Genomic DNA, 25,514 nt, shown 5'->3' on the forward strand with positions numbered 1-25,514 from the left:
GACTGCAAAATGTTAAATGACCTTTCTCACAATGAAGTCCTGAGGCAGGAAAAAATATTACATGCAAGAACTGCAGCGTCTCTATTGACCTGTGCAGTAGTTACTTGCAAAAGTCATTTGCTAAGCCATTAATTTCAAAATTGTGGACAATATGAGTGTCTTCGTGTAAGTAACTACACTTCCAATAGTGGTATCTCTCCCCCTACGAATGAAATACATATTTCCTGGAGTGAAAGGCACAGTTTATAACATTTCAAAACATGACAAAGCCTTATTTCTACATTAGGAGTCTTTCACAGTTCCTGCAAAAAATTTAGCAGAGTAAAAATTGGAAAATAACAGTTAAGAAAAGTCATCATCTGCCAACAGTGTTTTGCTATAAATTTCAAGGTAATTTTTCAGATCCCTGAAAAAGCACTGAAAGGCAGTATTCCACACTTGATGGACCTCTGGAGTTTTCCACAATGGTAAACTGAGAAGCTGCATATGAAGAGGGTTAACCAATCACCCCTCCTCACTACTCCACCTCTAAAGGGGAGTTCCTACGCAACTTTTGAAGTAGTGAGGTGTTATGGAAGAATAATTCGAGGGCTTAAAACAAGATCTAGGTTGCTGATGTAGCACATGATCCTTTTCCAGGCAAGAAACTGAATATGTTTTCTACCTTACAAAAGCTGTGGTCAACAAGGCATTTGTGAAGCTCTGCACCTCCTATCCTTACCTTTGTTATGGCTTTTTGATTTACAGGTCTCGGTTATAACAAAAAGCTTGAAATCAAAGTTTCAGATTTTTATGAAATATTGAACCCTGGGGGAAAAATAATTGCAGACTCTTAAATAGATACCAGAAAATGATGATTATTTAGTCCATTTCAAATTCTTCAGTGACAGGGCAACCTGAGCATAATGAAGTGACAAGTGGCACCTATGTGATTTTCAAATCACTCAACTTCTCCTAACAAACATAGATTCCTCTTGCAAAATTACTATTATTCTCATCAATAAGTGGGAGCAAAAATAGCTACATTATTTCTGATGTAACATTCCTGTAAGCAAACAGTTAGTATGAGAAACTTGGACGCAGTAGCACTTGATAGGACTTTTTGTTGATATAAAAAAATATTCATTTGCCATTATAAGATACGATTCAAAGGAACATTTACCTTTTCATTTCTCTCTATCTGAAATCATAGTGTTCCTGCATTTCACAGCACTCTGCTATAGGAAAGACATTAAAGAAAACTAGAGACTCACTGAGAAATTCAGGTTGGAAGTCACCTCTTATGATCCATAGTCCAAGATCTTGTTCCAAACGGGGCTAATTTCAAAACTAGATGAAGTCACTCAGGGCCTCTGTAGCCCAAAAAATATTATTTTTACCATAATATCATAAGATCTGTATTCAGCACAGGATACCTAGGCTTCTCTGAGCTTGCCTTGGCCTGATTTTTAGTTGTGGCAGCAATTGCCTGGTGGCCACATGCCTTTTGCCTCCCTATGATGGCTTTGCTCTGGAGCACCTGGGGCAGGACACTGGCACCCCTGCCTAGTCACTGTGGGAAAAACAGACCCTCTAGGGTAACAGGGATGGGGACAGTAGCATACAGCCTTGAGTGGAGTAAAATTGAGGAAGAAGAGGGTTTAAACCACGAGCATTTACCTCGTCCTCATGAAGAACTTGAGACACCTTGCTGTGAAACCCTTGTTTTCTGCTCAAGTAACATTGATATAATTCACCTTAGGATCCAGAGGGACATATGAAACATAACACTCAAAATCTTGCTCATAGACTAAAAGAAAATAAACCTGATAACACACACACACACATACACACACACACACATAAAGCTAAGATTTATTTACACTAACATTTATTGTTAGTATAACAGAAATCTTAACAGTCTGATCTAAGAATTAGTACTACTCCTGCTCTAATTATTACAGGGAAAAAAAAAATCAAATAAAGAAAAAAGTACTTCTGTATTAAAAAGGCAAAGTCCCAGTAGTAATAATACAGCTTAAATTGTTATACATACAATTATTAGTTTATAACCCTTCTTCTGGTAAAAGGCACATGCTCTAACTGTTCCTGTGGGTCCCTAAGGTTGGTGGCTTCAGCCTGGCAGTGGTGATGAAAGACTTTCAGTAAGTCATCAGCATCTGAAGTCCTTTGTGAGGAGGAGTATGATGCTGATGGGTTACTTCTTCCTCAATCTAAGATCTCTTTGCAGTAATTTTTAGATATATGACAACACACATTTCTACCTTGCTCTTTCTTTGCTAGTCTGCAAGTCCATACTATATCCACAATTAACATATATGGTGTTTTATATGTCTTAAAACTTGTTCTTTGTTTCCTCTAAAAACATTTGTGTCCAGGTTCAGGTCTGTATTTCTTGAAGTGACCAGTGGTGAACTACTTACAGACCTGGAGTCTCCAATGCCAAGCCTGTGAGACATCTCTAATCATCGCATGCCTGTATTGCTCTGCATGGCATTCTGTGTGTTCACTTCTTAAGGCTTCTACTATCATGTCAGGTCTGCATTTTTCCAGATTATGTTACAGTTGTAAATATCTCATTCTTCACAGAGTAGCTGTTCATTACTCTTATATAATATCTATGGCGGTACTGTGCCATAAGAAAAGTAAAATTAATTAGCAATAGCCACCTTGTCAGAAAAATTGCTGTTACAGTAAAATCAAGTAAAAAATAAAAGCTCCAGGAAGGTAAAAAAAAATTCAGACAGCCTTAACCCTGAGGCCTTGCAAACTCAGCACAAAGCACAAGGCAATGGCAGTACTGTACTGCAGGGCTACGTGGTTACAGAAGACTGAGGACAGCAACAGAATAAAATGAATATTTTATGCATAACAGTTTTAGCTGTATTTATGCTTTTTTGGTGTTAATTAGATAATGTGGACTGTGATTGTTGTTATTATTATTGTAAATGAAGTATTACCAATAATTGGTTTTTGTATTTTTGTTAGATTGTTAAGACTCTAATTAGCCTAACAAGAGATTCTGAGCTCTATATTTATAGTGCTGAAGAAGAGTTGAAGCCTAACAACTGGTCCAGTTGAAACTTCACAATCTCCCTGAACACAGATTCCAGTATCTCTCCAAGTAGCCTTTTCCAGTGCTTAACCCTTCTCTTGGGGAAGAATCTTTTACCTCCTTCCAGCCAGGATTTATCCTGTCACAGCTCATGACTATTGCCTCTCATACTTTCACTGGGTGCCTTTGAGAAAAATCTAGCTGCATCTTTTGTGTAAGCTCCTTTAGATAGTAGGTAGATGTTAGTTTTCCGCTCCAAGCCTATTCTTCTGCACCTGTGTTCCCTAAGTCTCATCATCTGTCATGAGCACTAGTCCCTCAATTACCCCTGCACCCCTTCAGTGGACTCTCTCCAGTTTCTGTTTCCATAGTCTATCCATCTTTCCCATGGTCTACCATGAAAAACTTGCACTTGCTCAGAACAGGCTTTAATTCTAGTAATGACATGTAGATTAACAGAAAGGATTGGCATCTGACCCATGTCTATGTGTACAAACACTACTGAAGTAGAAAATCAATTCTAAAATTTAAAAGACCAAAGCTAGTTTTTGTTTTTCCTGTTTATTAGTGTTGAAGCCATGAGAAAAAAAGGAAAATAAGGAAGCTTAGAAAACCTATTCTGTGTTCATGAAAATATTAATAGCTTGCCTTTTAAAATGCATTAATTGAACTTACAGGAATCCACATTTTATATAATAATTCCAAATAATGTACTTCAATATTTCAATGTTCTTTACTAATAGCTTCACGCCTCATAAATGTGTAAGGCTTCTCTGTTTTAGATTAATTTTAAAAAATTTTGAAATAGTTCCTTTAATGAATGGTATTGCTTCACCTCGTTTCGGTGAAAAAATTAAAATCCCACTCAATGATTTGAAACCTCATTCATTTTCATCTGCTACCTGAGTGTTGTTTCTAAAACTGTCATTATACTGCCTCCTTTTCAAAGACAGCATTTCAGAGAACCCACTGAACACCAACACCTTACAAACACCTCCCTGTGATCTTGTAAGAATCTCCCAGTGTACGTTCCTGTCTCCTGATGCAAAGCATCATAAGAGAGAAGAGCAATTATGCTAACTGCTTGTCAGCGTTTAAGATCTTGCACTCAGTGTGAGTCATTACCCCTACAAACTGTCAGCCAGACTGTATCACTGAGACAAATAACACTAGGAAAGGCTGTTTTAAATATATATGTTGAAATAAGGCTGCAAACTAAAAAGAGGTCAGAATAGTTCCCCGTTTCTCTTTTATAAACACTGAAAAGACATAAAAGCTGTGTGAGAAACACCAAAGTGTGCATTGAAAATACTGCTTTTTATTACAGGAGTTAAAAATGGCCCCTGTCCTGCTGGGAGGTGTCACTACCCATAGCTTCCCATCCCTTTTGGAGCAGCCAAGCCTTTGTTGTGCCCTAACAGAAGAAATACACAGTGGTATGGGTACAATATGTCCAACTTGTACTTCAGTATACATACACACACCCCTATTTCACCAGATTCTAATGTACATTAGCCTTAATTCAAAACAATGAAATTGGTGTTTCTCTTGAGTTCTTTGGTATAACTGCTGAGTGGTAATTCAATATACTTATCTATTGATCTATCCAAATGGTGTTCTCAAAAAGACTATTCAAAGACACACAAAAAAACCCCTCTAACAACCTACATTTTTTATGAGCCTACTCTCAAACAAAATAAGAGGAAATTCATGGAATAATTTAAACATAAATTGCACATCTTTCAAAAACAATTATAAAAGACATGATGTCCCTGATCTGGAAAAATGTGCAAATTTGACCTGGAGGCCTAACCATTTAGAAGCACATCCTACACTCTGCACTTGTACAAAAGTAGCTTATGTAAAGTAAATTAAATTAATTTTTTTCCTGTTACAGAGATGTAGAATCAAGGGCCATGCTACAACCTTTTACAGGCTAATAAAGGCTTTGATCAAAACCAATGCTTTTTAAAATGCACTCTGCTCCTACTGTTTCAATTTATCCCAGTTCTCTAAAAATAGTCACCAATATGATTGACTTGCTTTCTGAATACTAACAATGTGGATTCTCTTCTGTATCTTCTTGGCAAAACAAGCCATGCTAAAAGACAGACTAAAGTACATCCACTTCTGAACTACTGTTTGCAAACAAAGAAGCATGTTAATCCTGGGGGAAAAAAATCCTTATCAAATGAATTCTCATTTACCTTTTCACATTTAAATATGTAAAAACCCTAAGTGTGATATACGGAGGTACACATCTTGTCTTTTTGGTTGGAAAAACCTTGACATGAGATAGAGGACATGCTAAGGGGCTGAGGGCATAAAGGCTAAAGAAATCTATATAAGAAGATCTGAAGATCTAATTATTTCTTTTTGAGTTTATTAGAGGTCAAAAAGATCACTGACATCCACAGAACACTTCTCTTTACTAAGATATTGATCCATCTGTTATTGACACAGACCTGCAATACACTACTTAGAGCTGTATAGATGTCTTAACTAATTTGATATTTTTATTCCTACCAAAACACAAATATGACAACACACACTTATATATACATATATATATAAAATATATAAAAAATTATGTACAATTTCCTTCATTATTCCATAAGAATGACACAGTTTATCAGTAAAAGATGGTTTTTGCTGCTATCCATCTTGCTAGGCTACAACACTTTTGAAACACTACAAACACCAAAAAGGAAGCATCTGTCACAGAGTTCCAGAGCATTTTGCTTCTTTTCATTGTCAGGTTCTCAATACTTTCTGCAACACCTTCAGAAGTGACAGTAAACCAAAGCTACTTATTTATGTCTTTCCAAAGAAATTCGTAGTGTTTAGCAAATAATATACATTTGCAGAAAATATCAGTTAGTACTATGTCTGCTGTAACTACTGTCTTCTTACAAGCAGACTGTCTTCTTACAAGCAGCATCCTTACTCCTTTGAATCTGATGTCGAGTAACACAGCCCTCCTGTTTCTTGCAGATACACCAATGCATTTCCTATGCTTGAAGGAAAATGTTACCAATAGTAGAAACCTGGGCCCTTACAACTGTGCTCAGGAAGCTAAGAATTCAGGTCTCTCCTGAATAAGGGAGACCTTGATGCCTGCTAGGAATTACGCTGTTTGATTACAGTCTGCATACATGCTTCTGGCAGTAAAGGCCTAAGCACAAGGCCTAAGCACAGGGAGAAGTGCTAACCATTGTCTAAAATGTCACCATGAGCCTAGAAGCCATCAAACCAGGACCCACATCACTGGGGACTGCCCAGTCTGGAGCAGTATTTCTCCCAGATACCTGGCATTGGCTGCTCTGCACTCACAAGCTGTTTCACTGGAACAAATTTGAAGATACTCTTGTATATTATCAACAGATAGTAAAACATGCATTGTGTACTATCAGTTACAAAGCCTAACGATTCACTGCACACAGCTCATGAAGGCAGAGGTAGAAACACAAATGACTGCTCTGACAGACCTCTCCTGCAACAGTACCTTATGCAGATTTTGCATCTAATCATCAAAACTTGCTTTTACCATAAAACTTTCTCCTTAAGGAGTTGTAGCAACTTCAGCCAGTATGCAGTCCAAGTGCCCAGCAGAATAAGGATAGCCCTCTGAACACACAACCTTTTGAAGTCCTGGTTGGGGCTTTTCATTTGCTTTTTCTGAGAAAACAGTGTTGGTGATGGATCTTGAAAACTTTAATTTAAAATGGCTACAGGTATTTGTGAGATAGACACGACAGTTAGGGTCAGCTGGGACATACAACGTGTATATCAGCACTTTTTGTGACAACAGCAACGCGTCAGTGAAGACTCTATTCTCTGACCCAGAGACTCACAGATTTTGAGTCTTGGTGACCTTCAGAGCAAAATGCATCCATCTTCTTTACTACTTGATGAAATCATTTGTATTTCAAATTCTTTTAAATGAAGTACCTATCTGTCAGGATGATAGGCACTGTACAGAGCTGGCAAGGAGAAAAAGAACTATATAAAGCACTCAGAGAAGTCTTTTATTCAACTGCTACAAGAAATGACAGGTATGTCTCATTATGCAATTCCCCTAGCTCCTCTTAACAAACCTGACCCCCAAAACTATATCACATGATTCATCAGTATTGTGGTTTCAAATATTTTTCAAAACCAGTGCAGTAATATCTTCTTGCAGTGATTTGCAGCATTGGTCTTGGGGACGAAGTACTGAAGATTTCCAAAAGCACATATGTACATCTCAGCTCATTCAATGAGGACAACAAAAGAGATAGTGTGCCAACATAATCTATACAGCATTTTTAACTTTCTTTATCATAAAATATTCACTTAAAACAAATGAGAGAAAACATAATTTGACAACACAAATAACTAAAATACCTTCCATATTCAGATGGAAATTGTGCACAACCATGCTCAAAAGACTTTGTCTATTTCATTAAGTTTAAGTAACTCATTAAGTGATTTTCCATTAACAAGCTGGATTATATAGCGATGAATAGGGGGAGAGTGTGAAAACAGAAGAGGAGACACAGACATGGGTGTGACTTTACCTGTTGCCTCTTTTCAAATTCTAACTTGATACGGGATTTGATGCAGTTGCATGTGTCCTGATACGTCTGCTGCAGCGCAAGTTCCATGAGGTGTTTGTGGTACGCTCCTGCCAAGTTTCCGCAGATAAAAATTATTACATTTGCCAATATCTAGGGAATTAAAAAAAAAAAGGTGTTAGGAAATTTATATAAATAAATTAACAGACATGAATTCTAGGCTGCAATGAAAGATTACTGCAGTAATGTATTTTGCTTTTGTTTGATTTCTAGCAAAGGTTAACCTTTCAAAAAGCCTTCACAATTAGTGGCAAAATCCCAAGCAATAACAGAATCATATTTAGGTTGGATACTGTTATAATTTAGCATTAAATAAGAATGAAAATTAGCGACATGTTTGTCTACTAAATGAGGTACACGTTTCCTGAAAAAAGAAATTCAGCTCATGTTAGACATCCACTGTGGAGTATTAATTAGGTGGGTTCATGATCTACTGATGTAAAACAATAGCTACGACTCCCAGCAACAATTTTGGAAGCCATACTATTGCCACGTTCTTTTGGCAAGACATTTTCTTTTGCAGTGCCATATGGTCAAGAGGTGAAAAGTTTCACCTACACACATGAACAGCCTGACCTGCATTTTACCCCAGCCTGATCCACTACTACCTGTTAGTCAGCTACAAATATTATAAGCAATGTTTAGGTAGCGAGATCTGACATCTGCCTACTAGACTATACTTTTTCCTTCTACCAAAAAACTGCATTTGCTTAAAACACAGAACTTAAAGATTTAAGATTTAGGCTCAAACTTATAGCATCAGATGCCCTCTGTACACAACAACTCACAAACATGAGAAATTAGTTTGCTTAAAAAATCCAGACCTTTGCTGTGCTTCACCTTTGAAAAGGACACAACACTGTGTGGTGATGCTAATACTTTTAACCATACCCAGCTTATTGCTGTAAATAAAACAGATGCATTTATCCATTCTAGCTCACTCAGAGCAAAAGAAATATGAGAGAGTAATGAAACAATTCCTAATTCAATAATAAAGATTAAAAAAAAGATAATATTAAATTGAAGGTGAGATACAGTTGCACTCTGGTCAGAGAGTAAGACCAGATCTGTAAGACCCTAGTGTATTATACAACCTGGATTACAAGCACTACATGATGTCACAGTACTCATAGTCTGGGAGGGAAGATGGAAGAAAGGAAGCCAAAATTTCACTAATTATCCACAGTTTTAATCATGAGGCTTATGACAGATTTCCCTAGTGATCATTCATTGGCTGGTTTTTGTGGCAGTAGATCTGCACTATATGAGAAACCGTGGTTTCAAAATGGCTTTTTGTATTTCTGCAAAGTCACTGCTCCTTCTTCCCAACACCCTCTGTGAAGGACTCTTATCTCCCATGCAGGAGTGTCCTGGGAAGATGTCCTGAGGTGTTCTCATTGGCCTTTGTTAACCCCTTCCTATTGGTTGTTAACTTTTTACCTGACTGGTTTTTCTGTAAGACCCTGAACCTGTAATTGGTCCCCTTTTAACCTTCCTAAAAGCCTTATAAACCCCTATCCCCACAATAAACTTCCTCTTTCGTCCGTCCCTCCCTGGTGGTCTGTGTGAGCTCCTTACAGGGTCGCCAGACCACGTGGAGGGGGCAGGGGGGAAGAGCATTCACCTTCAGGTAATGGGCTGGCACCCAGGGACTGAAGGTTCCCCCTCCAACTAATCCGCCGTAGGTTTTGGTGTACCTATGGCAATCTTTTGTGAATAGCGAGTAGCGAAAGAGCCAAAGATCAGAAAAAAGTCCAACAGTATGCTACAGTGGTTCAAAGAAAAAAGATAAATTATCCCATCAAACAAAATTCATGTTCTTGTGGAATACCTGTTATTCACAAAAAATACACGGGCATTTTAATGCTCCTTTTATAAATGGACACTTGTCCTAGTTAGGACAGCTGAGACCAGTTCATCACTGGATGGGTGTAACCCAAAACTGTGTATTCTATAGCCTTCCATGCCATTTCCCAGAAATTGTTAGCAGTAGAGGCCTGTAGATGTTCCTGTCCTCATACCCTTTTATGGAATTCCCCGCCCTGAGGGAAGGACTGAGCATTCCTGCCTGAACTGGAGAATATATAAACTTGGAGTTTTGGAACCTTTTTACCACTCGTGGGATCCAGAGGAGGACTGCAGCTCACCGCTCTCAACCAGACTGCAGCTCACCGCTCTCGGCCAGACTGAGACCACCACCCTCGACTGGACTGCAATCACCATTTTGACCGGACTGCAACAGCTCTCCCACCAGCAGGTTTTTTTCCGCTCTCCCTTTACTTTGGACTCGGGGGGGCCCGGGGAACACTGTTTTGTTCATGTCCCAGGGTGCTGGGTTATACATTTGGGTTTTTGTGGATTGAAGCCAGTTGTTTATCTGTATAATCATACTTCTTGTATTGTTTTATTAAATTGTTATTCTGACTTGTGGTCTCTCTTTTGAGTTGAGTTCATTTCCCCTGCTGGTTTACCTTTAAACGAGCACAACACTTTAAAATGAAAGATTTAAAAATATACTTTTATTGACTTGTCTGATATGTCACCTCTCATGGTTCCACAAAGTTCCAAAAAGGGAACTATCCATCTTTGACAGAAAAATGATCAATGTTTGCAATTGGATAGAACTTTTTTTTCTTTCCCTAAAACTTTAAGATCATGGCACTATAATGTTTCTAAAAGCAACATCTGAGTAATTTTGTCAATTTTTCTAAAATACATAAATGTCAATATAATAAGGAAAATGTACACATTTCACTTTCTCCAAAGAACCTCTATGAAGTAGAGGCAAAAGAAATATTTTAAATGAAACAGTTCACAACAGTCAATAATTAATCCCATGAAAAACATACGAGAATATGGTGTACAGTAAATCATTTGAAATTAAAATACTTTTATATCTCTTTGTAAATCACAATTGTTTGATTCTGCTGTGATGTCAGCAATACCATAGCACTCTCAGCAGACATGGATTAGTGAAAAAAGATCTTATGTGACAAATAGTAGTGCAGGGGTAGGGTGTCCCAACTGGCAATCATTTCAGGTTTTTAAAACAAAATTATAATGTATGAAGACTGCTGGGCATACAAAATGCTCAGATATCAGTGGGAACGTTTAGTAACAAAATGATCACTAAAATGAACTGAAAGCAACAGTGTGCTGTGATAATCTCTAGGTAGATGTCGCTGTTGAAAGACGGCACACAAACTTACTAAATGTATTGTCCAGCTTCATAAAGTTATAGAGTATTTAAAGCAAAACTTCAGGAATTTACTCAATTAAAATAAAAAAAATACTGTAATGGGTAGATAGAGGAGTAAATCATGAGTATCTTCTTCACCATCATAGAAAAACAAGTTTGTTCTAAAGTCACATGGAGTCTCCCAAAATGGACAGGTTCAGCCCAAAACTATTAACTGAGCTTCTCACTTCTTAAGCAAGTACACTAATCAGTATGCAACCATAAAAAAGTTTCTTTTGTTCAGGTACCTGCTCTGAGAAGGCCCCATGCTGTGAATCCTACCTGCACCAAAGCACTTGGAATGAAATTCTGAGTCAGACCAATCTTCTCTAGGCTAGGACTCTGCAGTCTTTTTTCCTTTTTCTCCCCCCCCCTCTCCCCCCTGCTCCATCCCTGCTTCTCCCCTGTCCAAGATGTATGTTAGATAATAAGAAAAGATGTGGTTGATCTTCTGGTAAGAAATTCTGCATCTTCCTGTGATAGTTCCGATAACTGTGCAGCTAAAACTGTAACTGAGAACCTCTGTAAGGGAATTCGGGGACAACTGAATAGACTACAGAACATAGTTAGGGCTTTGGCCCAGGAGGACAAGACTGAGCTGTAGAAAAGGGTGTAAATAATGATGGTAACTCAATAGCACAAAAAGACCAGGGTGACATCAAATACAGTGTTGCATGAACCTAGTTCATAGCCTTTATAAACAGACACTGTATGACAAATATAAACAAAAAACAAAAAAAAACCCAACCAAACAAACAAAAGACACAACCAAAACAAAACCAAAACCAAAACCAACCAACAACGATGACAAAAAAACAAGCAACAAAAAATCCCACATATAGATAAACCCTAGTAAGGTCCCACTCAATTCACCATATGAAAACACTAAGTGATAAGCAGAAGTTTCTACCTCTCTGTACAGTTAGAGTGGAGAGAGAGGCAAGTCCATCTCCTGGGCTATCTGCATCCCTTCAGACTGATCCACTAAAATATATACTGTAGTGAAGTTTCTGCTTTATCAATAAATAAATTCAATGTCTAGAGAAGGTGATATAAATATGAGTCAAAAACTAACACAAGGAACACCAAGGTACCACTGGGAAGTATCTCTAGGTACTCCAAGTACCAGTTTGTACCTCTAATCACTTAAGGAACATAATCATGCCTGATATCTCTTCCATCTCTTTTGACCTACAGAAAACTACGCACTTCCAGGCAACCCAGGCAATGGGGTAATTTTACATTCAAGCACATGTATTTTTCAGTGAATATCAAGTAATCAGATGTCTAGTGCTTCACTATGAAAATAGACCATTTAAAAGCAAATGAAGACAAAGCTAAGTAGCTATGATTAATTTCTCAAGAGAGTACTACAGAACCCCGAGCTGCAAAAAAAATGTATCATACAGAAGTTCAGCTGATGAAAGCTGCCCACAAAGATACATACACACAAATAAGTACTATGCTATATAAAAATAAAAGAATTATAATACAAGTTGCTGATTCTGATTCAAGAATAAATAATTTGTTAAATATCTTAGAAACTGTTGCTGAAATACCTAATATGAAAATCAGAATTCTCCATAGATTTTCCCTTCCAGCTTATGAGTTACTTCGTTGCATTTCTTTCTTCTAAGATATTGTACATATATTTCCTGAATTCTTGCATGAACAGAATTTTTTTAAAAAAAACCCACCAAAAAAAAATTAACATTTTTTTCAATAGTTTTCCACTTTTCTTCTAGGTAAGAAAGCTGAGGAAATGGAAGATGAGGGGTGGGCAAAAAAGGCTATCATTTATACTGTCAGAATGGAAATTAACGGGAGAAAAAAGGATTCTTATGTCAATGCCAAAGTGCAAATTCTTCAGCTCTGCAAAGATGAATTGTCTCTCTCTCCATTTGATCTTTCATGTGATGGTTTGTAGTGTGACTAGCCAAGCTAGGGAACAAGTCTATACTTCTTTGGAACCTGTACAGTTTTCAACTCAGACACAATTCAGTTAGAAAGAACTATGTCAGGTAAAAACTGAAAAACAGCATTTAAAAAGGAAATGCTTAGCCACCATGTAAATTAGTCACCATGTACTATGCCCAATACCATTATTTTAAGTAGATGTGTTCAGAAGGTTCTCAAGCTATTCCATGCAAAATTCTTGCCCATGGAGCTCTGGCCAGTCTTACAATGTTGACTTTTTTTTCTTTCACATTTCCAGACCTATGGAAGTCCAAAGTCCAACATCTTAATACATTTCAGTGTCAGCAAAATCTATAGCTATGTCATAGCTCACAAGAAGGATGACAAATTTGAAAAAGGGAAACATTTTGCCATATGGTAACCTCTGTTTCAAAAACAAGCAGTTTGGAGAGGAGCAAAATTAATGAAGTCTGGATTTCTATGGATTTGTATAATTTTGCCCACTAATTTCATGACTTATACAATACTTCCAACTCCTCAAATAGGTCAAAAATTTCTATAGCTGGCCTAAAACAAGTGATTATATGTTGCCTAGTCCACCAGCTGCTGTTACCGAGAGTAACAACCGGCCTTTTCCCATACGTAGTGAGATCACTAAGTTGGGCGTCTTTATTATGAAAGCTCCTGTGTTTCACAAAGAAATGTATCAACCTCTTGGATTTCTATTTCTGTTTCAGAGATAATGGTCAGGGTTCAATGAATGGTCAATGAATTAAGGGTATTTGGGTACAGAACACGACAGGTTGAAGGAAAGACAGATTATGGGCAACTGCATACTTACTTCCTCAGGAATTAAAAGTAAATATCAATTTATTTAATCGCTGCATAATTATTTTACTACTCTGAAAGGTAAAAGATATTTAAATCCTTAAATACTTATGGAGGTGTTTCCGTTTAATGAGACTGAAAGTGTTTTGCTAAGGAGCGTGAGTTATGAGGTAGACCAAACTCCTCTTTCTCAGCAACTGTAAATCTGAAATTAAGAGGTTCCAATCGAGGAAGTATGGAAAAAAGAAAATAACAACTCTTTATAAAAGGATATATGTGTATTGGCAAAAACAGCAAAAGAACACAAAAACAACTAAACAATAATCCTGTATCCAAAGGTCCCCCCTTCAAAAAGGAAACAGTTTGATACTTCTCTGTCCTCTAGCACGATTCCAATCACAGTTGGCAGGGGGCGATGCTGGATCACTGGAGGAGCAGAGCCTGCAGTTGCTCAGTGTTGGTTGGCAGGGGACGCTGTTGGACTCTGGCGGTTGCTGTGTAGGGCCCCCAGATCGCAGGAGAAGCCGACAACGGAGATTCCCCCCCCCCCCACTGAGGAGCGGAAGGGGAAAAGGGGAAAGAAGGGTGGTTTTTTTCCCACTAAACTCACAGTGTCTGCGGCTGGCTGTGGCCAGGACTCCCCTCTTTCGTCGATGAGCACAAACTCTCCGATGAAATTTGAGCAGATTTGGGCTGGAGACAGAGCAGCATGTAGGCAAGTCGAGGCCAGAGAGCAGCCAGATGACCCTGGCCGAGAGCAAAACGGCCTCAGAGCTTTTCCAACACAGACACCCCTTGCCTCTGTTAAGGCAAAAAGTGGAGTGCCTCTTTCCAAGGAGAGGAAGGGAGAAAAACTCCCCATCCCCCCCACCTCCCCACCTCCCCATCCACACACCTCAGCTTAGAGAGGGCCATCAGCCTGGAATGCAGTTCTGCCAGCCAGCTCCTTTGTGTAGGTCAATTACCAAAGGTAAAAAATTGTCCTCCCCATTCAACATCCCTCCCCCACACTGCAGCAGGGGAAAGAAAATTCACCTTTGGTTTTTTAGAACAAGTAAACCCATGACAGAAGGCCACAATAAGAAGAGACTACAGATGAAGAGAAGAACAGGAAGCTTCAGTACCCTCAGACTCTTTGTCTGTATCAAGGAGAATGTCAAATGTTTTTCAGAAAGGTAAGTAGAAAAACAAGTTGCAATTTTGCAAGAAACAACCCAATTAAAAAAAAAAAAAGAAATATAAAAAACCCACAAACAATCTAAGATTTCTCAAAGTAACTGAGAAACAACAAAAAAATAGTTTGAATTAGTCAGCATCCCAGATGGCTGCATATTTTCAGTGTTAAAATAAACTTGGTAAAAAGTGCCTTTGTGGGAGGGGAGTTGATGTCATTGTAAAAGCCAGGAAGTTTTGACGCTATCTTCTAATTGGTATGCGTAATTCTCTTTGTAGCTTTTGCAATCAGAGCATTGAGGACAACAGCAGGATATTCGGTTTTTGTAATATCTATGTTATTTGACATGATTTTCTTTTCATCATTATTACAGATTGAAATTTCTCATAGCTCTAGGCTGTTCTGTGGAATGACTGGATTTATTTTACTCAGCTCTGTGCATACACAGACCCTATCTATACACCAGTGTAGATGAAAACTGATCATGAACTCTAAGCTCTTTAATCAAACCCAGGGAAAATAAACTAGAAACAAGAATCAGAGTTATGGCCCCTTTAGATCACTTCTGTGTAATACATATAATCAATATCATTGACTCTAGTTAATGACTCTTAATATTTTGAATCTAAGATAATTTTTTGCCCGAGGGGAACTCATACTCTCTTCAGTCAGAAGGAACCATCCAAGCCACTGGGCTTCCCTGCTTGCCTGCAGAGAGGTCTTTTGTGTTTACATGCATCTCTGAGATCAATTAATTTCTTTACTACTAAAACTACTCAAATATATTTGAATAGACAATTAATTGAAAGAAACAAATAAAATAAAAAATTCAAATTATTCAGATATTTAAGTAAAACTAACAGTAACTTTGGGTTTGGCTTGAATTCTGGAAGCAAAATCTGTAAACAATAGATACTCTCATTGATCTTAAAAACTAAAATTTTCTCTCAAAAAGAATGAGATTAATATTTAGGTTCTGGATCTCATATAAGGGTGAGCACTAGTGTGCTCTAAAAACCAACCAAACAAACAAACAAAACCCCCAAAAAACGCCCATAAAATTAAAAGTTTTCTAAAAAAAAAAAAACAATAAATCATTAGTCTTTGTTATATTACAGAAATAATCCTATGTCTGATTTTGAGATACACTCAGTCTTTTCCAATAGATTAATCTATTTCACTCTTAAAAAAAAAGAAGACTAAAATCTGTAATATAAGTACACTTACTTACAGGATGAACAAAACGCTGCTAAGTTTAATGTGTACCAGTAGATTTCTCCTTACTTTCCCTCATCAGGAGTATTACTAGGCAATCTCTCCTGTACTATCTACCAGTCTTCATGAAGTTTATTCCATACTACTATCTACCAGGCTTCATGAAATTTCTTCATATATTATATACGTCTAAGTATCTTCCCTTCTGGCAGCTTTTACAGAAACTAATCAACAGATTCAAAAGCTACCAGAAGAAGGGAAGACAAACAGATAAATGAACTAATAATCACAAACGTGCTCTTTATTTATGTACTTGTATGTTTAACCCTCAAAACCACAATAATGATTTCAGCTTTCTTCCCTAATTGCTGAAGTTTATACTGTATGTAACTGCACTGCATGCTAATATGCTACATACTCTCAATTATCAATATAAATGGAAATTAAAATCAATGGACAGTTAGGATTACATGGATAAATTACAGTAAGAACATATAATCAATGTAACTTTTTTACTACATTGCAAACAGTTGGCAATTGATAGACATTTTGAAACAGTATTTTTTATGATCTCTAAATGAAATTCTGATTTATATAAGAGTATTTTTCTTAGGTAATATTTTTCTCTATCAGTAGTCATAATCATCTGGATAAGCCTATTAATAAGAAATACTCAAGTATTTGTTCTGCTTGTCTGATGACTACGTCAAACTTTTATCAAGTTCATTTGTCATAATTTGTCAACCCGTGCTAGGAATCAGTGGTCTTTGGCTATATACTTCACAGAGAATGGTATGAAGCAGAAGGGAGAATAATGAAGTGGTGTGTAAGTGAGGAAAGTGATGACCTGTAGAATTGGATTAAACTGATTCCAGAATGTCCCCAAAGTCAAAGTTTTGAATTATGACAGTCTTACCTGTGTTTGTAATGTTTTATAAAGAACTTAGTTATCATTTTGAACTATACTGAGATCTCTAATCAGTATTTGGGTTAATTCTCAATTGGAAGTAGTCTAACAGGAAAATTTGCTCTCAGGAAACCTGAAAGTTCTATTTTCTGGTGTCAGGTAAATGTTGTGAAGAGTCAGCAAGCCAGGACAAAGAAAATACTAAATTCGGTTTACATTCAGGATGGAATGAAGTAAATATTAAAACCTGTTCAGGCTTTGCTGCAAATTCATTCCATCTTTACATAAGAAATGCCTTTTTTCTCTCCTTCATGCCTCAAAACTGCCAAGATGTTATTTGTCAGATCAGGTTTTCTATTCCAAAGCCTTAGTGTGAAGCATGTTGGACACTCTGAAACAGTTTTTTCTAAATCACATGGTTTGTGGGAACACCTGGGTAACACCTCAAAAGTTAGCACAGTACCTCCCATTCAAAGAATAGAATCACAGTCATAAAATTGTTAAGGTTGGAAAAGACCTCTAAGATTATCAAGATCACCCTGCACCACTGTGTTCACCACTAAACCGTGTCCCTAAGTGCCACATCTACACATTTTTTGAACACTTTCAGGGATGATAATTCCACCACTTCCCTTGGCAACCTGTTTCAGTGCCTGACCACCCTTTCAGTAAACACATTTTTCCTAATATCCAATCTAAATCTTGCCTGGCACAACTTGGTGCCATGTCCTCTTGTCCTGTTGCTTGTTACTTGGGAAAAGAGACCCACACCTATCTGTCTAAAACCTCCTTTCAGGTAGTTTTATAGAGTGATAAGGTCTCCCCTGAGCTTCCTTTTCTCCAGCACTTTCTATTCATACCAGCATTAGTGACAACTCCTATATAGCAGCATGTGGTTATACACAATAGACACCTAAAATACTACACAGCATTATTAGGAATAGGCTGTTACTCAAACTAGCTGAGGGCAATGATTAAACAAATGGAGGTATTTGTTGAGGGAAGAGAGATTTTCCATGTCTCCACACTTGTTCTATTCTTTAAGTCTGAATATAAGAACCTACCATTCACTCCTACCTTCTGTTCCTTGTCTTTTAAAGAACTATTTATGTATGCACAGATCTTCCCTCCCAGCTTCTCAGATCACTGAAAAGGTTTGGGCAAAGGACTCTTTCAAAGGTCTTTTGGAAATCCAAGTAGAGCTATCAGCAAAATCAGCCTCATCTACCTCTTTGTTGATGTCTTCAGACAACTTCAAGATACTTTTAAGAAAATAGCTCCTTTTACTTCTTTCAAAATAGAATGTGTTACAGTTTCATTTTTTAACTCATGAAGACATCGAGTTTACAGGCCTACAGTCTCCCTGACCCTTTCTAGAACCTTTTCTTAGAGGTTATTTTCACATTTTCTACCGTATGGTCTTCAGAAACCAGAGTCTATTTCAGAACAATCTATATATGCTCTCCTTCCCCCATTCCTCCAAGAAGGATTTTAATGTGAGATTTTCTTCAGTTTCTTCTTCACTGAACAGGGATACAGAAATTGTTTCTCTGTGATGGCCTTATCCTCCTCCCTGAGTATTTTTATAACCTGGATGTCAAATGTCCTTGTAGACTCTCTGAAAGTTCTTTTTGTAACTCAAGTGCTGAAACAAGGATTCAGCAAGCAAGGAAGGCAAGACTAGTTTCATTAACCACCATGGCTCTAGTTGTTATCTAACATAAATTACATACTTGTAGATATATGCTCTTCAAACTCCTATCTGACCTGAGCACTGCATACAAAAGCGGTTTGCAACACTTTAAAAAACATTTGCACAGATGAAATCACTTTGGCTGATTAACTTCAGTGGAGCAAACAGATTCTAAAATTGCTGATAAACCATGCTAATTAGCAGAATGAATACCAGGAAAAATTGCAACTACAACAGGCACAATCACAAGGTGAACTGAGATAGCTCCATAAGCTTTTTTATAGTTAGACTATTGTGCATCAAAGGCAAATGTTATTTTAACTGAATTACAATTTAAAGCTTCTTATGATTATGTAATATTAAAAGAAAAAATATAATTCCGTTTCTATAATTCTCTGACACATTCTGAAATATCTTTAATGCTCATATTCTAATTTACTCATTCCCGTGCTCATAAGGAACCTCTGTTCTCTAGAGGTTTTGCTTTAGGAATGAACCTACAAATTCTGTGCACTGTACAAGAAGCAAGTTTTAGTTTGTGAATGCTGGAGGAAAGATTAAATTCTGGCAGTAAATGTGACAAAGTTTTCCCTTCTAAAGAATGTATTGCAAAAATCAAATGGGTTTAATACTGTGAAGACAAACAGAAGTCCACTAAACTGGTAATAATGGATTTCCATGAAAAACTTGCCTATTATTACCAACACCTCTACCTTATTAGCAGATTTTGCATTTAACGCACTTCTTACAGATTAATTTACAGTTTGTATACTATATTTCCACATATTTTAGAAACAAAACCTGTGAATCTAATATTGAAATACATCATGATGCTTTGCAAAAACTGACAGGCCTTCCTACATAAAAAGAGAAGTTACTAACAATATGAAGGAAATAATATTCCAATTTCCAGATGATTGCACTCATATTGTTATTATATTTATTAATTTCTGATTTCACTTTCAAATTTGACTGGAATAGTATTGGAACACTATGGATAAATTTGAAATAGTCTCTTTTTACAAATTCTGATGCACATGTGGCAAAAAAAATAAAGAAGCAATTTCCGTTCCCTAATGATTTTCGCCTCCTGCCTGTATTTATAAAAGATGCCTGTGTTCAACCTAGTATGTTCTAATCTAATAGAAAAATTACATAATAGGTGCTCCTAAGCAGCAATATGAACAATGCAAAAAGTGCATTTGACTTGGGGGAGGAGGGGATGTTCTACATGGAATGACTATTTTTTTATTCTCCATAACAAAAACAATCCTGTACAAAAAGAAAATTACTACTTAAACCCCACCAGTTTCAGTTGCTTTTACAGCTATCTTTTACAGCAAAGTAAATTTCACCCTGCAACCTACCCTTTAATAGTACAAGCTGTCATTAGAAAGATTTGACAACACATCATGAAGATACAAAGGAATGCTACACTAAAAAAGGCCTGGAGCAGTATTTCTGACACACCACCCCTTCTCAGTCAGAGAAGGGTGCTGGAGCATCCACGTGTTGAGAAGTAATGTGCTATCTAAGGGAAGCAGATCTCAGCACCACACAGAATAGCAGATTTACTTTGCTTTTCAGTTATGTTATGTTTAAAACAGTTTCCCAAATCTGTAAATTTCCATACACGTGAAGTTATTAGTTTTTCTTCACTCAAGATTTATCTCAGATGAATTTGAGTGGATGGACACTATCCATGCTAACCACTGGGACTGGATAACAGTCCTTGCTCTGTTTTACTAACCAGTCAAACATATTCATGTAAGTGTTTCTCAGTTCTCTACAATGGGCACTCAGTATCTCTACTTTCAAAATCCCAATCTGATCAACAAACTCTGCTACCTTGTTACCCACCACTTTCTGTAGAAAAAGGTTTTAATATACCCTCCTCTTTGAGGAAGCAACAAAATTGCAGCTAGGAACCAGCAGTTATCCAATACCTCTAAGAGTGCACAAACTGACTCCTTTCTTTTCCACTCCCATTGTTTGTTAGACACATCTACAAGTCATGGGATGCTGGAGAAGAACAACACAAGCTAACCTAAACTGTTCCAACTCTCCCAAATTCATTTCAGCGCAAGTTTATCACTCTGCACAGAGCTTCTTCCAAGCAGTTTTCTCAGACAGCCTGCAAACAACAGGCTTCACGGAAAATATCTATGGACACTGTTACAGAAGACTTCAAAACTAATAGGCAGGTCAGTCACTGAATGGCCAGTCAGACAGGCAACACCAGTAGGTCTGGCTTTTGCAAGAGCACAAAGACAGGTTTGGCCCCTGTCATCAGGACTTCTCGAAACAGAAGCATGAGAAAGAAAATGATCAGCCGCTCACAGGAGAGCTCTTTAAATGCTGGATGCAGATCAAAATAAGGGAAGTCATATGCAAGGGTCACACAATAGGACAAGTAGAAGACACCCTAACACTTACTTAAAACACCAGAAAAGGGACAAAATGAGTAATGGCTTGAAGTGCCGGAACAGGATTGCAATGAGTAAGGAACTTTGCTTCCTCTGATCAAGGCTTAAAAATTCTTGAGTTGTCTTAGTGCTCCTTAATTCAGTCACTTTGCTTATATTTTTCAGTTTGTTGCTCTCAGTTTATTTGTTTTGCTGTTGTGTACACATTAAAAATTGTGACTTTCTTTTGTCTTCCCATAGATTTTTCATCTTCCTCCATGTCCACTTCTTTGCACTGTACAGGTAGAGTATATAGTGTCTGTGAAGGTAACACAAAAGTGGACAGTGAATTGCTTCAAAGTGGTCCTTTACAAGGCACTCTTCAGTAAAAGCAAGCAGCAGCAAGAGTAACGGCTATTAGGACAGCTAGCCGGACAGCACTGGAAAAAAGTTTGAGAGGCTGCATCCAAAGGTGGGCAACAAAGGGGGGAAGCTGTATGAGGAGTGACTGAGGTCACTTGGCCTGTTCAGCCTGGAGGAGACTGAGGGGAGGCCTCATTGCAGTCTACAACTTCCTCGCGAGGAGAAGAGGGGCAGGCACTGATCTCTCCTCTGTGGTGACCAGTGACAGGACCCAAGGGAATGGCCTGAAGTTGTCTCAGGGGAAGTTTAGGTTAGAAAAAGCTAAAAAGAAAAAGGTTCTTCACCCAGAGGGTGGTTGGGTACTGGAATAAGCTTCCCAGAGGCCACAGCACCAAGCCTAACAGAGTTCAAGAAGCATCTGGAGGATACTCTCAGGCACACAGTGTGACTCTTGGGGATGGTCCTGTGCAGGGCTAGGAATTGGACTCAATGATCCCTGTGGGTCCCTTCCAACTCGGTATATTCTGTGATTATGTGATCATTCCTGGAATCCTAAATCAGTGCCAACAAAGGCGTAAGTTGTGCATGAGGCCCCCACCTTTAGCAAGGAAAATGCAGACCCAGACGCAGAGTAAAATAGCAATGAATAGCTTGTCAGAAAATAAATACTTGTTACTCTTGATCTGTTCCTACTCTGAAACAGTGTTAATCAAAAGTACTTCATAAGTTGACAAAGAAAAGAGTGGTATGCCTCTTTACTGGTGTTTTGTGGAACTGCCATCTTTGGCCTGTATGGCTTGAGGGCAAGTGTATCCCCAGTGCAGTTACAAACGTGTATAGACCTTTCTATACTTAGCACTGCGCTGAACATACTAATCGCCTGCCAAATAACTAAAAAAGGTTTGCAGACAACACACTAAGGCAGTGCACACTAAAAAGCACTGCTACAGACCCCCAGAGATTATTTCCTGGAAAAGTGTTTTTTTCCTCTAACAAAACCTCAACATTCTTTCTTTCATCCCATTACGGATTGGGAAGTTACAGCGTCTCAGTAATATGTCTATCCTAAAGAGAGAAAGCTATTAAAAATGAAGTGCTCTCTATGTTAGCAAGAGTCTACCACTGAATGGGAGTTTCATTAGTTTTGAAACTGGAGAAGCATTCTGAGCCAATGTCTTACATCCAACATCACAACAAAAATCAGCAATTTACATAAGGAATTAATTTGGTTCTCTCTTGTTGAGAAAATGGTGTTCTTTTCAAAAAGCTATCTGCCATTTCTACATCAAAAGCTATCTTTTGATTTATATTCTCTCCACATTTGCATAGCAAAGAATCCCAATCATCTTTTCTAAATCAGAATGGCTGGAGATGGTCTCAGATGCAAAAGACTCAGCACACTGTTTTCTCATTAGGTTGTTAGAGACCTCAGTAGAGATCCAGTTGACAGTCCAGTTCAAGGACATGATGGGATGCAGCCACGAGAACTGAGGGAACTTTCTGATATCACTACAAGGCCACTCTCGAGTACCTTTAAAAGCTCATGGGGATCATGGGAGGTTCTTGAGTGCTGAAAGAAAGCAAATCTCAATCCCGTCTTCAATAAAGTTAACATCACCTTGAATCCTGGGAAGGTGATAGTGCAAATCCTTCTAGAAGCCATTTCCAACTATATGAAGGACAAGAAGGTGACTGGGATTAGTCAGCATGGAGTTATGAAGGTGAAATCATATATGAACAACTTGAATGCCTTACGTGATGAAATGACTGGCTTTGTGGCTGAGGAGAGAGTGGTTAATGTGCCAGAGCCTTGAGCACACTCATAAACGCTCACAGTCCTTACCAGCCTCACCTGGGGCTTCCTGTAACATCCCCAGGCCCAGGAGCTCTATATAAGCACAACCTAGGGCCTTTAGCTCCTGCCTGTGCTATAGGAATGCTGGTCTCCAGTTAAGCTATGCCAACCACAGACACCCTTGAACCGGATCCTCAACCTGTGGACTGACTTGACTTCAGTCCTGCCTTGTCACTGTGGATGTGTCCAGCAATTGCTGGATGTGATCCTGACTTAAGGATTGGCTTTCTGTCTCGACTTTGCACCTGTCTGCTTGCCATGATTTTGTCTTATAGTCTTGACTCTTGGTTGAACCTGGTTACTGTCTCTGGACTTGCCTTGCTCAGCTCTTGCCTTGCCTTGCTGTGGGACTGGGATCAAGGCAGTGAGTCCCTGGCCATGTTGCCTTGTCCCTTAACTGCTTCCTTGCAAAGAGCTCTGAGAAGAAGTGCAATTCAATTCACTCAATTTTCATTAAAATAATATGATTCACCCAGGAACTTCAGTTCACCGCCTTCAAGGTTTTCAAGCAATTTCACTGGATTCAGGTATTGAAAACAAAATAAGTGCTTTATAAGCAAGCAACGACAGGGAAGATTGAATTTCTGAGATATATTTCTATTTTCTACCCATCAAAGTAGCATACTAAGGCAGGAGCAGGACATAATGTCAAAGCTATCTAGTCGCTTTCTATAGTGTAGGTTCATCAGCAGGAACATTCTGGCCAATTAACGCATCAAGTTTCATCCGTGTCCCCCCCAGTATCTTTTATTTACTGAATAAAGTGCACTGAAACATTTATAGTTTCTAAAAACATAACTGCCAGTTACTGTAATTAAACACCAGGAGCATTTAATGTGTTAATGCTAAAAAGTTGCCTCTATATCATCATTTCTAGAACTCACCAAGGTCCCCAAACTTGGGCTTCAATCATTGCTTTCATATATGTTTTTATTAATAACAAGCTATATCTGTGCATCAGCTTGCAAAATAAATTATTTTACTATACAAAGATATAAGCATAACTATTAACTTTGGCACACATAAGCAAAATATAGTTTTCATTGTATACCCATATAGTGGTGAAAACCTAAAAGTTCATGAATTATCACATGAAGTACTACTAAGGATAAGCTCATCTTCTAAATTGCACACATGATTACTGGGAACTTCAGCGAAGTGGAGTTTTGACTAACATCTGTGCCACCTACCAGGAACAGTGATTTTTTTACTTTCAGACTTATATCACAGAATCACAGAATCAACTAGGTTGAAAAAGACCTCTGAGATCATCAAGCCCAACTTTTGACCTAACACCACCTTGCCTACTAGACCATGGAATTTCCCTAGGAAGGCAAAATTACAAAATATGTAGAAACAGTCCTTTTAAAGTGACATAAAATGACTAATACAGTCATCAAATCTTTCATTAATTTCCACGTAACTGCAGTAGCTTATGGTATGTTTGCAAACAACGGAGACAATATTACTATTTATAAATATATATTTAGACTTTTAAATGCTACATTTAGTTTGGGAAAACAAATGACCTATTTAAAATTGGAAAAGATAAAATTCTAAAACTACCAAAAATAACATACCTGTCTAATCCCAAATATTTTTTAATGATCGAACAGTTAATACTGCTGTGAAGAAACCCTAAAATCCTAAAAAGCAACTCACATATAAAGAACTAATTTATAAACAATGGTTGTTTCATCTTAATCTAAATACATCTTGCTTAAAAAGCATTATTTTATTCGTTTGGTAAAAGCTCAAACAAAACATCACTTTAGCAAATAATGAGCTGTGCTGCCAGATACTAAAAGACAGACACTACAAATCAGTTACACAGCCTGCAACTAATGAGTATGACTGATAGGTGAGAGACACTGGTGTATTGCAAATTGTACTGTATATCCTTTAAAGGCAGATCTGTATGGCAGATGGTTAACCACAAAACTGCAAGACCAAAACCCAAAGTTTAAAGCCTCAGGTAATAAATTTCTTTGACCAAGGACACAAAACTCAAAAGTAAAGTCGTGATCATTTATCACTGCCAGCGCAGTACAGCATTAAGTGTCCCAGCAAACCTTCCCAAATTGTATCATATGCTCCAGTGCAGATAACTCTCAATTCTATTACCACTTCCCTATGCTTAATTCTGTTAGATGTTCTTTGGGATGTCACGGAGAACATGCTGGGATGCTATTATCCTCTCTGGGACACAGCCATAGCTGCATACTATGGTCATCCACTTTTGGTTTTG

General features: G+C 37.9%; 1 protein-coding gene across 2 annotated transcripts in view; it reads right to left on the reverse strand.

Moving 5' to 3' along the window:
• ADCY2 (adenylate cyclase 2) overlaps positions 1-25,514 on the reverse strand; it is a 213,151-nt gene that overhangs the window by 100,728 nt on the left and 86,909 nt on the right. For both annotated transcript variants that reach the window (XM_039386925.1, XM_039386926.1), the window contains exon 4: positions 7,615-7,764. In XM_039386925.1, coding sequence (XP_039242859.1) covers positions 7,615-7,764 — 150 coding nt within the window. The remainder of the gene's footprint in view (positions 1-7,614; positions 7,765-25,514) is intronic.

This window comes from Pipra filicauda, unplaced genomic scaffold (assembly GCF_003945595.2).
Source record: "Pipra filicauda isolate LSUMZ 115617 unplaced genomic scaffold, ASM394559v2 scaffold514_size685291_pilon, whole genome shotgun sequence".
Lineage (NCBI taxonomy): Eukaryota > Metazoa > Chordata > Aves > Passeriformes > Pipridae > Pipra > Pipra filicauda.